The sequence below is a fragment of the Colias eurytheme genome, chromosome 10 (genome assembly GCF_061535395.1).
Source record: "Colias eurytheme isolate Ceu_HAF_F1 chromosome 10, ilColEury1 Martin Lab GWU primary, whole genome shotgun sequence".
NCBI lineage: Eukaryota > Metazoa > Arthropoda > Insecta > Lepidoptera > Pieridae > Colias > Colias eurytheme.
The window spans coordinates 8,524,754-8,538,874 of record NC_142989.1 but is presented as its reverse complement, the minus strand read 5'-3'; the positions used below and the strand labels follow the sequence as shown (position 1 = coordinate 8,538,874).

At 31.6% G+C, this 14,121-nt stretch overlaps 1 protein-coding gene across 3 annotated transcripts in view; it reads left to right on the top strand.

Moving 5' to 3' along the window:
- Positions 1-8,731, top strand: part of LOC149905335 (tachykinin-like peptides receptor 99D) — a 53,352-nt gene extending 44,621 nt beyond the window's left edge. For 2 of the 3 annotated variants that reach the window (XM_090106552.1, XM_090106553.1), the window contains exons 3-11: positions 205-358; positions 1,125-1,299; positions 3,720-3,875; positions 4,648-4,707; positions 5,649-5,799; positions 6,695-6,891; positions 7,524-7,663; positions 7,859-7,974; positions 8,283-8,731. In XM_090106552.1, the coding sequence (XP_089962678.1) occupies positions 205-358; positions 1,125-1,299; positions 3,720-3,875; positions 4,648-4,707; positions 5,649-5,799; positions 6,695-6,891; positions 7,524-7,663; positions 7,859-7,971 (1,146 nt within the window). In that variant the 3' untranslated portion in view covers positions 7,972-7,974; positions 8,283-8,731. The remainder of the gene's footprint in view (positions 1-204; positions 359-1,124; positions 1,300-3,719; positions 3,876-4,647; positions 4,708-5,648; positions 5,800-6,694; positions 6,892-7,523; positions 7,664-7,858; positions 7,975-8,282) is intronic. The other variant, XM_090106554.1, reaches the window with a different exon arrangement.
- Positions 8,732-14,121: the final 5,390 nt, after the last annotated feature.

Sequence of the window (14,121 nt, the reverse complement as noted above, 5' to 3'; positions counted from 1 at the left end):
AGTTATCTCGGAAGAAGGTTGAACAAAGACAGTCATAAGAATTACCAACAAAAGAAAAAAATTATCAATGAAGCAAGTGTTAAATGCCCAAAACCCCAGACCGTAAAATTGCTGTATTATCTACACTCTATCCAGTCCACAATAAATGTATTGTCTTCTAGTATATTATCGATAAATAATTTAATGAAATATTATTTGTTCTAGGTCTACCAATCGTTCATACTACCATGGTGGCGGCAAATACTATGGACCGTGTTATTTGCGGGCATGGTAGTGGTGTCCACTGTTGGGAACCTCGTCGTCATATGGATAGTTCTAGCCAATAAGCGGATGAGAAGCGTGACCAATTATTTTTTAGGTAAGTCTCTTTGTCAGTAGAGTTGTAAAGAAATATATAATTACCCTAAGTGTTCGTGGAATACTAAAAAAATCAATAGTTAAATTATTTTAATACTTACATATTATAAATTCTTAACTGACTATCTCAGTACTCAGTATGTAGAGGCTTAAAAAATATTGTTATGTACTATTCATTTATTCATATAATATCAAAAAGGATTACATATCAAATATGTAATCCTTATGGTAACTTCACAAAACAAGTCAATGGTATGCTGCGGTACAAAACCGCAGGCCAAAGCTGTTACAATGTTGGGTTAGTCGCGTATGTGTTCCTTGCCCTTTCGGAAACATATATTAATGATATTTAAAATACCTTTCGGCACAAACAAATAAGCTTATAAAATACTAAATAGGGATATAAAGGATACTGTTAAGCCACGTAACCAAGCAACAAAATAATGACTTCATTATTATAATTTAAAATTTTAATGATAGCATTACGTTGCTACCCTCTTTATGTTTACACCTGTATTAACACTGTTATTTTCATGTCAGAATATTTAAATTACTAATATTTGGAACCCGTATAAACAAAGGATTAGCAAGAAACAAAAAGCTAAACTTTAACACATTGTTCGTAAAACTTTACAGACAATCAGTGTTCATTATCAATGATCGACAGATTCGAAATTGGCGTGAATTCAATTTCATCCTAACAATGTAAAATATATTTCTTTTAGAAAAATGTCTCTTATCTCAACTTAAAAAGGTTTTTATTTCAGTGAACCTCTCCATAGCCGATACAATGATGTCCACGCTGAATGTAACCTTTAACTTCACGTATATGCTGTACTCCGATTGGCCATTCGGACACTTCTATTGCAAATTTTGCCAATTCGTAGCAGTACTGAGCATATCGGCTTCTGTATTCACTCTCATGGCGATAAGTATCGATCGGTGAGTAAAAAATTCATATTTCTCTTATTATTTCGCGCTTTTAGGCTGGTTTGTGTTGTATAGTTTTATAATTTATTTGTTTTAATATCACTTGAACCTGGCTTTAGAAAGTTTCGATGATTTATGATTCAAAAAATGTGAGCTGAAAAAAATGGAAGTGACTCAGATATCGCATTATAGTGTAAGATGAGAAAGTTTTAAGTTAAAATACTCCTTATAAGTGCGAATTTTCTGAAGACATCTAAAAAAGTAAACCCATTAAGCATCCATTGTGTTTATTGACTGCGTCTTCGAAGTATGTAATTCTAGACATTGTGAGCACAATACCTGGATAACAAAGAAACCTAGATAAGAGCTCCTTATATCAAAATCGATCGGTTGAACAAACATGTTAATCGCATATTCTATAAAAGATGTCTTCTATTAAAATGAACATCTGTCAGCCCCTGTAATGTGATTTCTTCTAATAGGATCTTAAATCATACCGACCGCTACGACAAAGGTATTTAATTTCATACCGAAAAGTCTACAATGTTGGCCCGAGATCTACATTAAAAGAAGATTAGGGAAAAATGCCAAAGTGTATAAAAGCGGCTGGAACAAATTGATGTTCTTAAAACAATTTAGGAATTAATTAGGCGAATGAAAGCGAAAAGCCACTTCGATGTAACAAAGTTTTCGAATTGAGTATAAATGGCATTTGAAATGTGATATTTTATTGGATTGCCCTTTTAACACTCCAATTTTGTCAACATTCGCCTATTATATTTCGAAGAGCAAAATTTGTCTGTTTAATTAAAACATGTCACAGAAAAATGATATTAAATAGCTGGTGCTGAAATATATCGTCCCGAAAACGAATAATACGCTCTATTATGTTCTTCTTTGGATGGATTGTACCTATGCATATGTATAAATAATACCTACTTTTAATGGGCATAATAATCAAAATATGTATTATAGTAGAAAGAGCCCTGAAGAATAGTTTGAAGTATTATCAGTCACTGAATTCAACAACGATAGCTTCATAAATTGAAATACCATCTTTACCACCATTTACCACCTTTGACATGTGGTTGTCCGATATAATGTTTGGTAACACCGCCAGGAGGAGCAATATTCCTTCACACAAAAACGTTAAGATTTAAGAATTTACTAGAAATGAGCTTATACCTTCCTAAAAATAAAAGTACGAAAGCAAAAAAATATAATAATATGCTCTTGATGCATGTGCACGACGCTGTTCACTTCCCATCAAATTATAACACGTGCGCCATGTTGCTATCTCTAGAATAAAAAAAAAATACATTTCTAGATTTTCCTCACATTATTAAATCTTTTTCAAATATATGACGGTTCTTTGCAAATATAGAAATGCTCATATTATCAGTTCATTCAACCCTTTTGAATTTCATATATTTACACCATAGTTACACAAAGGTGTTATTTCTAGAATCATAATTTAGAAATTTTCTGAGAAACAGGGGTATCTGTGAACAAAGACAATTATTATTTCTGTATGCTCGATGTTCGGTATAAACAATCTTAATACTCAGAAACCAAATAAAACATACAAAATATATTTGTTTACCTATGTGATTTTCTTGTGAATAGTAATAAAACAATAGGTATTGTACCAAAAAATATATTTAAATTTGTTTTGTCTATTAGATATCTAAGTACAAGTACAATTGCCCATAACATACTAAATTCGTTTCCAGCTTCACTGGGAATTAAAATTGAATTTGTTTATAATATTTCAATTAAGTATCTTAATTCAACCAGAGATATAGAATGTGAGCGTATTAATACAAAATGCGATTCATGCAATAATTTGCGGGGCCATAGACCGCGAGCGATTTATGACTCGATTTTCGTCCCTCCGGATTGCATCGTTTGTAACATTAGTGTTCTATGAATACTAAAGCTTAATGTTTTAATATTCCTATTCCTTTATATTATTTTGAATGTACGTACTATATTGGTCGTATATATTTGTCGTTACATCGCCCTTCCCAGACACCTCCTACGAGAATATTAAAAGCGTTATATTGCTTTGCACGTGCTTGATTAAACTATTCCACTAATAACTTCGTTCCAACATTTGTTTTGGTTTATTTATTATTTGGGTTTGTTTACAATGAATGTTTTATTAAATTACAGCATTTGTTTGAAAATATTTATTGTCTGCTGTTTATTTTTCAATGTTGCTCTTAACACTAAGAAAAATACATATTTGTTACACCCACACGTCTGCATTATTGCATGGATAAACTCATGACATTTTAGTTACAACAGAGCACAAAAGGCCATATAGAGGTTTGATCAATGAAACAGATGTGATGTCTGCCCACGCCAAAGTCTCTGCATTCTATAGAATAGGTATAGACGGTATTTGCAAGACATATAATTTGTTTCAGATATGTAGCAATAATGAGTCCTCTACAACCGCGGTTGGGAAAACGCGCAACGCTCGGCATAGCAGCTGCCATTTGGGCTGGCAGCTGTATAATTAGTAGCCCGAACTTTCTGTATTTTACAACCGAAACTGATCTATTACCCGACGGAAGCTTAAGGTAATTATATATCCCTATTTATATTTTAAAGGAAACATTTTCATTCATAATAAAACCCCGTTTAATTTTGTGTTTTTGTGTAAGTAATATGAAAACGTTGGTGTTATTTTTAAATTTGTAAAGTTGTTTTAGGTGGATGCAATCAATGATTCGTTGATAGCATGTGCAGCATTGATATTTTACGCGCTTGAAACAACAAGGCGTTAGAAATATTAGTGAAAATTTGTTTTCATTTTTAATATAATAAATTTGATAGAAACTTTGTAAGTGATTTATCTTTGCTCTACATTTCTCTTGTATACCAATAATATGCATTAATAAGACTTAATTATCTAGTTTCTATAAAAATGAGTTAAAATAAAGAGTTTACTTGAAGTAAGAAACTTAGCACAAAATGTAAACATGTATATAAACACATTAAATATGATTTTAAAAATCGATTTTTCTGTTTTCAAACTCTTTTTATATCGCATATTTCTCATTATATTCTGAATCTATAATATGAATTTATTTTAAAAGCTGTTATTTAAATAAAAATATATTTTTGCAACAATTTATATGACTAGAGAGTTACAAATCAGAAAGGGAATGCTTTTATAGTTAAAAATAGAGTGCGTCCTGTGAAATAAAATTAAATGATAGCTTATTTTCACATTTTCATAAAGTGAATTTCTTCAAAACGATGCTTGAAAGGTTGAAGCCGCGTTCATATACCTAGTATCTAACAAGAACACGAATATGATTCTTTGAAATAAATTTGTTATATTTATAGACGAATATGTTTTCCCGACTGGCCGGATGGAATTACAACGAGATCTCAATTAGAATATATGTAAGTATAAACCTACTAAAAAAATAAAATTACTTACAAGCTTTTTCAGAAAAAAACGTATACAGGGTGTCCCACTGTGGGTATACTAAGCTCAAAGGAGGTTATAGTTTAGCATACGCTGAGTACGTAAAAAATACTTATAAAATTCTAGATGCATTTTTTTTTCAAATAGATGAATTCTTAAAACTCTTTGTGTGCACCCATAACAAGAAACCCGCCCAACTTTGACACCAGCACGTGAGCTATTGTTTAAGATTATATTTTCATAGACAAAATGCTCATATTAGAGAAGCGGTATATGCCGGCTGCGCGAAACTAGAGAAGAAAACATGGATTTACAGGAAAAATTGAGCAAAAAATTTTTGGCGTAAATTTGTTGTTGAAATTTTTTTTAAGTATTTTTACGTGATTTTTTACGCAAAACTACAAGTCGCCTCGCGCTTAGTATACCAATAGTGGGACACCCTGTATAACAATGAACGCTCACTAATATTGATTTTACAATTATTATCAATAGACGTATTGTATTCTAGAAGAAAGATGAATATTTCCTATTAAATCATCAATTGTATAAATTCAAATAAAATGCTATCTCCTCTTGTTTCTACATATAATATCATTGGCTATCTCACAATATTTTATCGATAATCTATGAAACTCTATTCTAAAAACCCAATAAAACCGTGGAATCTTTGTTACAAAAATATCATATAAAGGCTCTTTTTATACATTTTTATTCCCTTCGAGATAAATCTATTTCATATATCAATGCTTACTCATAACAGAATTTTATTAAACGTCTTTCCGAGAAACTATTATTAGATAGGTTATTACTATATTATAATTATGTTTACGTTTATTACTATCAAACCTTGAAAATATTGTCAAGCTCGTCAGTTTTTCCTGGAACTGATTTTAATGTGAGCTTTTACGTTTTTCAGGTACAATGTGATATTTATGCTATTGACGTATTTCCTACCGATAATGTCGATGAGTTACACATACGCGAAGGTTGGAATCGAACTATGGGGATCAAAGTCCATCGGAGAATGCACGCAGCGACAGTTGGATAACGTTAAAAGCAAACGAAGGGTAATTCACAAAGGAATACTTCCTCTTCCTAATGTACTTTTTTCCTGTCATAGAGAATTTATGAAGGACAGGATATATTTGGATAATGCTCCTTATTTTTCGATCGCCCCTGAAACTCTGAAAGCATGATGTCGAGGTCTTTTCCGCTTTTATTGTATTTACTTTTTCCTAATACATATTAAATTTATAAAATACTAGCTTTCCGCCCGCGGCTTCGCCCGCGTTTTCAAAGAAAAACCCGTTCCCGTAGGATTTCCGGGATAAAACCTATCCTGTGTCCTTTCTCGGGTAGCAAAATATCTCTTTACCGAATTTCATGCAAATTGGTTCAGTAGTTAAGGCGTGATTGAGTAACAGACAGACAAACAGAGTTATTTTCGCATTTATATTAGTATGGATGATTAAGATATGTACGAAATTTTCTTCTTGATAATGTGCTTCTTACTGAAATATTTCCGTCCTATACTTTCATTACTTCAGTTTAAACAGAATTGTGATAATTTTACTATCTTCGACTTAAACTTGAGCAAATCCCTTTGTGGGATCAGTCATTGCCCACAATACAAAACGGACGACAAAATTGGACGGTTTTAATTCTTTACCATCTTAATTCGACTTGAAAGCAAATTCACCGACCTCAATAATTTTTGGCCCCGCATAATTACACAAAGGATCTTGACGAGTCCCTGCGGAATCTCTTAGCAAATATTACTCAATACGAATATAATATGCGCTAAGCTCACAGAATCTTCTTTATTAATTTCTTATTAGCTATTATTACAATGCTGTATATTTAAGTCATTCATTTATTGAAACAAGAATAAAACATTTTTAATCTCAACAAAGACTCTTAGAGAAAATGAAGTCGTTTAAAAGTTTTCTGAATATCTTTCAGGTAGTGAAAATGATGATAGTCGTTGTGGTTATATTTGCTGTTTGTTGGTTGCCATTCCACGTATACTTTATAGTGACGTCATACTACCCAGATGTAGTCAACTACAAGTACATACAAGAGATATACCTCGGCATTTACTGGCTTGCGATGAGCAACTCTATGTATAACCCCATCATCTACTGTTGGATGAATTCCAAGTAAGTTTGGTTGCATTCTTGTACATGTACTTGTTGGGCTAATTTTTTTTAATGTTTAAAAATGTTATACAGATGTTGAGCATTTTAGTGGAGCATACCTAAATTTTGAAAAGAAATAATGATGAAAGTTCTATCTATATTGTTAGAAAAAAGTAACACATATAGGCTTCATACCGTACGTTTTCTAAGAATAATTTGAACATTCCATCATTTAGAAACATTTGTGCTCACACAACAACCGCTTAAATACTTTGAAAGTGTAGTTATATGAAGTTCTCATGTCTTGAGGACAGTCTATAATAATCACACTTGCTTTTAGTCGCTACGTTTAGACACTAATGTATGCTTGGAGTAAGTACTCTGGAGACTTCTTGCTATTTTGCGGGTAAAAAGCAATCTAAGTAATGGAAATATAATATGTTACACACAAACAATATAGTAATTGATAACAATACGCTATTATATTACTATGTACATATGTAAAATAAAAATAATAATAGATGAGTTTTTTTTTACTGCAATTTCCAACAGACACCGAGCTTTTCGCGACTTAAAAACTTTACAGTTGGCTTTAGAATATTTCATAACTAGCAATCAGGTTTCAAATAGGGTAATAATGTTCTCCTTTACAGATTCCGGCGTGGCTTTAAGCAGTTCTTCTGGTGTTGTGGAGCGATTGGTAACGGTGGTTTTAATAGACACAGAGCATTTGGTCCCGACCGACTTGATATGTCAATGCGATCAGTCTCCCCAAGTCGAAAGAATGGAACAAGTATGTTAAAACTAACTATATATATATATATATATTTTATTCTTGCCTAACGTAATCTTTTTAAGTTTTTGAATTTAAAACTTCATAGTTTATTGCATTTGTAAAAGTCGCTTATTAACTGTTTTATTTCTTTCCGCAACTACATTTACGCTTCCTTTGTACCTCTGAACGAATAAGTACAATTCTTCTTCGTAGGTTTGTTCAAGACGACATTCAAAACTACAAAGAGTACAAAAAAACCACCCGGCACTCCTCATTTGCTGCATGCAAATAAAATAGACAAGGAGTTGAACGGTGGCCAATCCTAGTTGGTAATTAACTTTATAGATGTATTATAAACAGAACGACCATTGCACTGTGGATCGGCTTGATACCGTAGTTAGGACCGCTGCAGCTGTACCGCTGGCGTTGGTCATTGGCCGCATTCCTTTGCTTATCATTTGCTTTTTTCTTGTTTAGCGCTTTCTGGACATTATTTTGTGCCTTAATGCGAGCAAGTGAATGTTAAGAGCATCCATTAAACTGCAAAAATAAAAAAAAAAAACTAAATTCACAATCCAACCATAAACAAATCATCGGACAGCAATATTGATAAAAATTGAATAAATATTTTGTGCAGGTACGATGCGCATATCGTTGCACAGCACGTACAACAACACGATGATGAGCAGCATCTGACAGCGGCGCGGCACGTCCGCCCGGCGCGGCGACCGCGGCGCGACTGAGCTCACACGTGCGAACGAGGAAAGAACGTGGATTTGACGAGCAAACCCCCCGCGCCCTGCGCCCACCCCGCAAGAACTCTATGGGTAATGCATTTCTATCAAGCTTTTGGAAAAATGTAAAGTACCTACATAATTATTAATTTATAAATGTAACTTTCTAGTCATTTAATCTATGTTTTGTGTGTAAATAGTTCAATTGAAATACTCATATTTTGTAAAATTATTATAAGTACAATAGTTACGTCATAAATTATGTGAATTTTATGAATGTGTAATTATTATGTATAGAAGACGTTTATGGTACGTCATAATACAGTATGTAGAGTTATATAGGTATTATTAATTATTCAGTGCAATATTTTTAATGGTAGCATAAAAATATATTTCAAGAATTATTAGTATTTCCTTTGAATTTAATAAACGTCATTCCATTTCCACTCTGTAGAATGTGGACTTCGCTGCCAACTGATAATTTAAAAATTATTTTAATATAGACCGTACCTAAATCATCCTTGAACATTTAGGACCAGTGAAATGGTTTCCATGGGGATAGAATGAGAATAAAATTCTTTTATAGACATTATTACATAATAATATAATTATATTACTAGCCATTGTAAATTTATATCGTAAATACAAACACATTCCTCGAATGAAAGATTATTTAATTTAAATTGTGCTTACGAGCTTTTCAAGTGTTAAACCACGAAAATATTTATTATTTCTTCATTTGTGTAAGAATTGTTATAGTATTTTGCGAAAATACTGTTGCATATAAAGTTTATAGATATTATGTATAAAACGTTTTAAAATATACCTAAATAAGAATATTGTCTGCATATTTAAGTAAGTAAACGTATTATGGTGTGTACATATTTAACCTAAGTCTAAACTAAGTATTGTAAATATTAAACATCTTTGTCTGAGCAAACGAACTAAGTAATTTATTAGGTGTGAATATTATTCATGCTTAAAATCTATGTATGTGATAATTAAAATAAATGGATAATAAACGCTATAACATTGTTTCAATGCAGAACATATATACCTATCCCTAATTATTATTAAAATTTTTGTTTCTAATTAAATTTGAACTCAGGCCAAAATAGTGCAAATAAATGACCATTAAACATTACCTCAAAGAATATTTCGCTTCAAAATAAGTTTAGTATGCTCGAAATAGGCAATCTCGTAGTCTATTACGGGCCAGTGAATGGCCGGGACCTTAAGTATAAGCAATAAACATTTCCTGCCCTTTAGATATTAGGCACATACCTTACAAAAACTCCATCACCGTAGACTGGGTCGTACCCCACACTCATTATGGCCGTCGTCAACAAACATACTAAAAGGCTATTGTCTCACATTTCCTTATAATAGAATTTAGACCACTTAAGTATCTAGTCTCGCTAATGTACCAAGGTATTTTACTCATCAATCATCCTATCGAAAACTTTCTGAAGTGTGGTCCCACATTTTGTTATAATTGAATTTATCTATCCTACGCACAAGAATACTACAACTACTTGCTAAATTCCCTCATACTTGGTGTATTAGTAAATATAGTAATTGAAGCATAAAATATTAGTAGGTGTTTCCTCCTACACAAATTCGATTCTCATTAAGGTAACGCCGATATAAACTCTTATATCATTTCACTCATCAATCATCCATGACCTCATGAACCTGTGATCACAAATTTCCTCGCATTAAATTAAGACCACTTAATTCACCCATGTTAATAGGACATTACCTTAATGCATAACCTATCCCAACTATAATAGCATTATCGTGTATTCACATTATTAACATGCTTTGATCCCATACATTGAGTTTAATCAGTTGTAAATGTGGCAGATCAGTCAATCCATCGCAGGGTCTCAGAAATCAGAAATTGGTTCGTCACATGACAACATTTACGGATCTTTATCAATCACTCTGACGGCTCTCCCTGACATTCCAATACGGTATCTCACTCACCTATCTAAAATTGAAAATATAATCCAAATCTCAGGAAACATCTAAAGGAATCAAAACTTTTGCGTCTTTAATGTAACTTTCATCGAAGTAAATTGAACAAGCTTTCATGAAGTATACTCGTGAAATGAGTAAGACTGAAAGTTTAAAACGTGCTCCAAAATATTCAAAACACGGTTCTTTGTAGCAGAATGTTTGCAGTTTATTTACATTTTATCATAGAAGATTCTCTTTAAAAACTTTGCAATAGTTTCGTATGTTGTAAAAGAAAATGGTACACGGTTACCTAAAGAGCGAAATGTTATAATATTCATACAATTTCAGGGTCAAAATTCGAATCTTTGGTGCAATAAAAAAGCAATTAGCGTAACCAAAAAGCAAATATCTAACGATTAAAGCCATCATTATTTAAACCTGTGACAAAAGATTCGAAACCGCACTTGGAAACAATGAGTATTTAAATTGTTTCTAAAGACCTTCAACAAAGAATTTCCAAAGCTCTTTGTTCACTGAATCGATAACATTTTCACGTAGGTTTTGCACTTCCTCTAGCACTCTATTACCTTAATAGTGTAGAATATATATTTTATCTCGACATTGGATTTATATAGAAATGATATGATATGAAAAATAAATCAAATATATTTCAAATTACTCTTGGATACGAACTAGAGATACATTTTATATTCACGTATATTTTATTCAAAATTCAGTGCAATCTGGTAAGAAGTTTTATTCACAGTGAATAGTTTATACAAAATTTCTAAGATAGGTACACTTCAAAATAGTAATAAAAATACCGAGATATTTACTTATATTTATTTATTAGGCTTTGAAGTATAATAAGGTTTTAATACTGAATAGTAATTAGCCAATTAAAATAAATATCATATTATGAACGAACTTTGAACGAAACTAAAATCGACTTTTTACTGTCAAGTCTCAAAAGTCTCTACCATAGGTCTCTACCAACCAAGGTTGGGTAACCGGGGTTCTACCTAAGGATTCTACCTACTCGAAAGTAACATAATAATTTAAAAATTAAAATTAAAATCAGGTGCAATACAAGTTTGATCATCGGCTATTCCATAATCGGATTACTATTTTTTATCAAACTGTTTTATCAAATAAGTAAGTTATTTTTCTTAAAAACCATAAATATTTTAACGGACCATGATTCTGTTATCGCATTATTATTGACTCATCGAACTAAATAATAATAAAGATTAATTATCTATTCAAAACAGTAACAAATATTCCATCAAATTATATGAACAAAATGTCCTTGCAATTATTGAACTTTTATAGTAGCACAGATAATAAAATACTGTAGATAGTATCTATTTGCTAAAGGTATGTTCCTTGAACCAATAAATCAAATAGCCCCAAAGGATATTTTAGAAAACAGCCGAGTGAGCCGGGTAACAGCTTGTACGGTATAAATTTAACTGAATTTTTCGACCTTCTCCCATTAAACTGTATCGAAAATACACATTTCTGTGAAAAATCATTCATAGCTTCATGTAATTGTTGGATTGTTTGATAGATTCCATATCATACGAGATGAAATGGTGTTTTTATTAGTTTCATATATTTATAGAACTACAAATGAAACGCGCACTATGTTTATTTCTTAACGCTTGAGAGTTATATTGAAGGATAAACACTGAAGAGGTTTAGTTTGGAGGATACTTACAATTGTTGATATTTTGATTTATTATCACAAGTCATAACGACGCGTACAGAATACTCAATAACTTCTATCAATAATTATAAGTTGGTGTATGATATTGAAACACGGTATCACAAATATTCTTAGAATAAAACAGTATACAATTCACACATTCCATTGTTTGTTATCTTATCGTGTACAATAGTTCATAATTTTTCCGAAAATTAATCACCTTTATGTACAGGATACTCGATAGAGATTGCCTTTAGCTGTTAAAACCGCCATCTTTGCACAAATTCAGTTGGAATTTTAATGAACCTGTTTGTCTTTTTGTGGAATATAAATAAATAAATAAGCGATTAATTTTTTTCCAGCCATGAGTCTGCAACCTAGTTGAGTTGGCAGATAATTAAAAAAAAAACATCATTGACCTTTTTGATTCTTATCTGTGTAATAAGACATAATATGCTTATTTGATTCCTCGGTCGATTGGTGTAGATAATATTGTGCTGATGAAAAGAAAGAAATTACACAAAACTTTTACAGGCTCTACTAGTCTCAGAACTTCCGACTTTTTTATACAAACCCGAGGTTAGTCACTAAGCTACAACTGCTTTGTATGAATAATAATGTTTTCATAATTAATGAGAATACTCGTAGCAAAGATATTATTCCACCTACGAGACACTCGCTTGACAGTCTAATTAGCTCAAGACTACGAAACAGAAGGTACTTAATATATTCTTAAATGCACCCTACACTTTCTAATTAATGTTAAAGTTAATTGAAGCCTTTGAAAAACCAATTTTAAAAGTAACGCTCGCTTTATTCTAATATTATGCTTTATGCAGACTTTAACAACTTTATGAATAGTCGATCTGTTCTTAACAATCTATCATCTGTTTGGAATGTTGATTCTGCAATGAATTCTTGCAATTTGTGTAGAAAAGTCTTTTAAACATCTGTAGAAATGATTTTCAATGATTTTATGCATAATATAATGTTTTATTTGTTTGTTCTAAAAAATAAAAGTACGAGCGTGTTTATACCCAAAACCTTGCCAAAACCCTTCTATCAATAATTATTAATAATGTCCTTTAATACCTACGATTGTAACAAAAGATTATTTCATATTTTTTTCTATTATATGTGATTAACAAAATGTCGTGCTCACAATTCTTTAGTCCAATGTCCCTCGAAGGTTCCGACTATTGCCATTCTCTAGTACAGTCTACATTACTATGTAATTAACCTAATTAATATAATATTAAAGCCATAATATGTAATTTCTCTACCATTTTGTTTATTTAAGGTATCTAGATAAAGAATTATTTTGTGTATTCAAAAATTTTACTGTTCTCAATTATGTATTATTTTTGTAATTCATAAGAGAAAACGCTCTGTTAATGTGAAGTTCAAGTTTCTAAGTAAAATACGGAAAGGCAAGGTAAGAGAGATTGAAAAACTTCTGCCTGTCAAGACTAGAAAGAAAGGTTCAGTACTTTAAAAAAGAAGCCTTTTTCAAGTTGCAGTTAAAATTACAAAGACACGTGTATAAAGATTTGTAATATAATAAATTCTACATATATATACCTACTCATTTTAAAAGAAAGTCGTGTTACTCCACTTGTAACTCAAAAACAGCTGAACGATTTTTCTCTTTGTCTCCCCAGACAGAGCCAGGATGAGAAGCTACACTATTAATTAAAAGCTAAGCTATACATTAAATTTTAAAAGCTGTATGATTCATATTTTAAAGGATTTGTAAACGATTAAGATTCTCAAACCGTCTTGACCGTAAAATGGAACTGCCAAAGGAATTCGCAGGAACATCGGCATCGCGATCTCAAATTCCAATGGAAACTAATACTTCGGTTTCTGTCTCGAGGGTGATAGATATTTAATATGCAATCAGAACCAAGCATATTGGGGACTTCATACGGAAACTGTGTAATAATTAGCTCTCTTTGAATACCTAGATATAGCTTCTATTCTACGATATGTTCTCAAAATACTTGATGAAATATAATATAGGGTTTAGAGAACACATTAGTTATATGAATTATGAATTTGCTACTGATTAC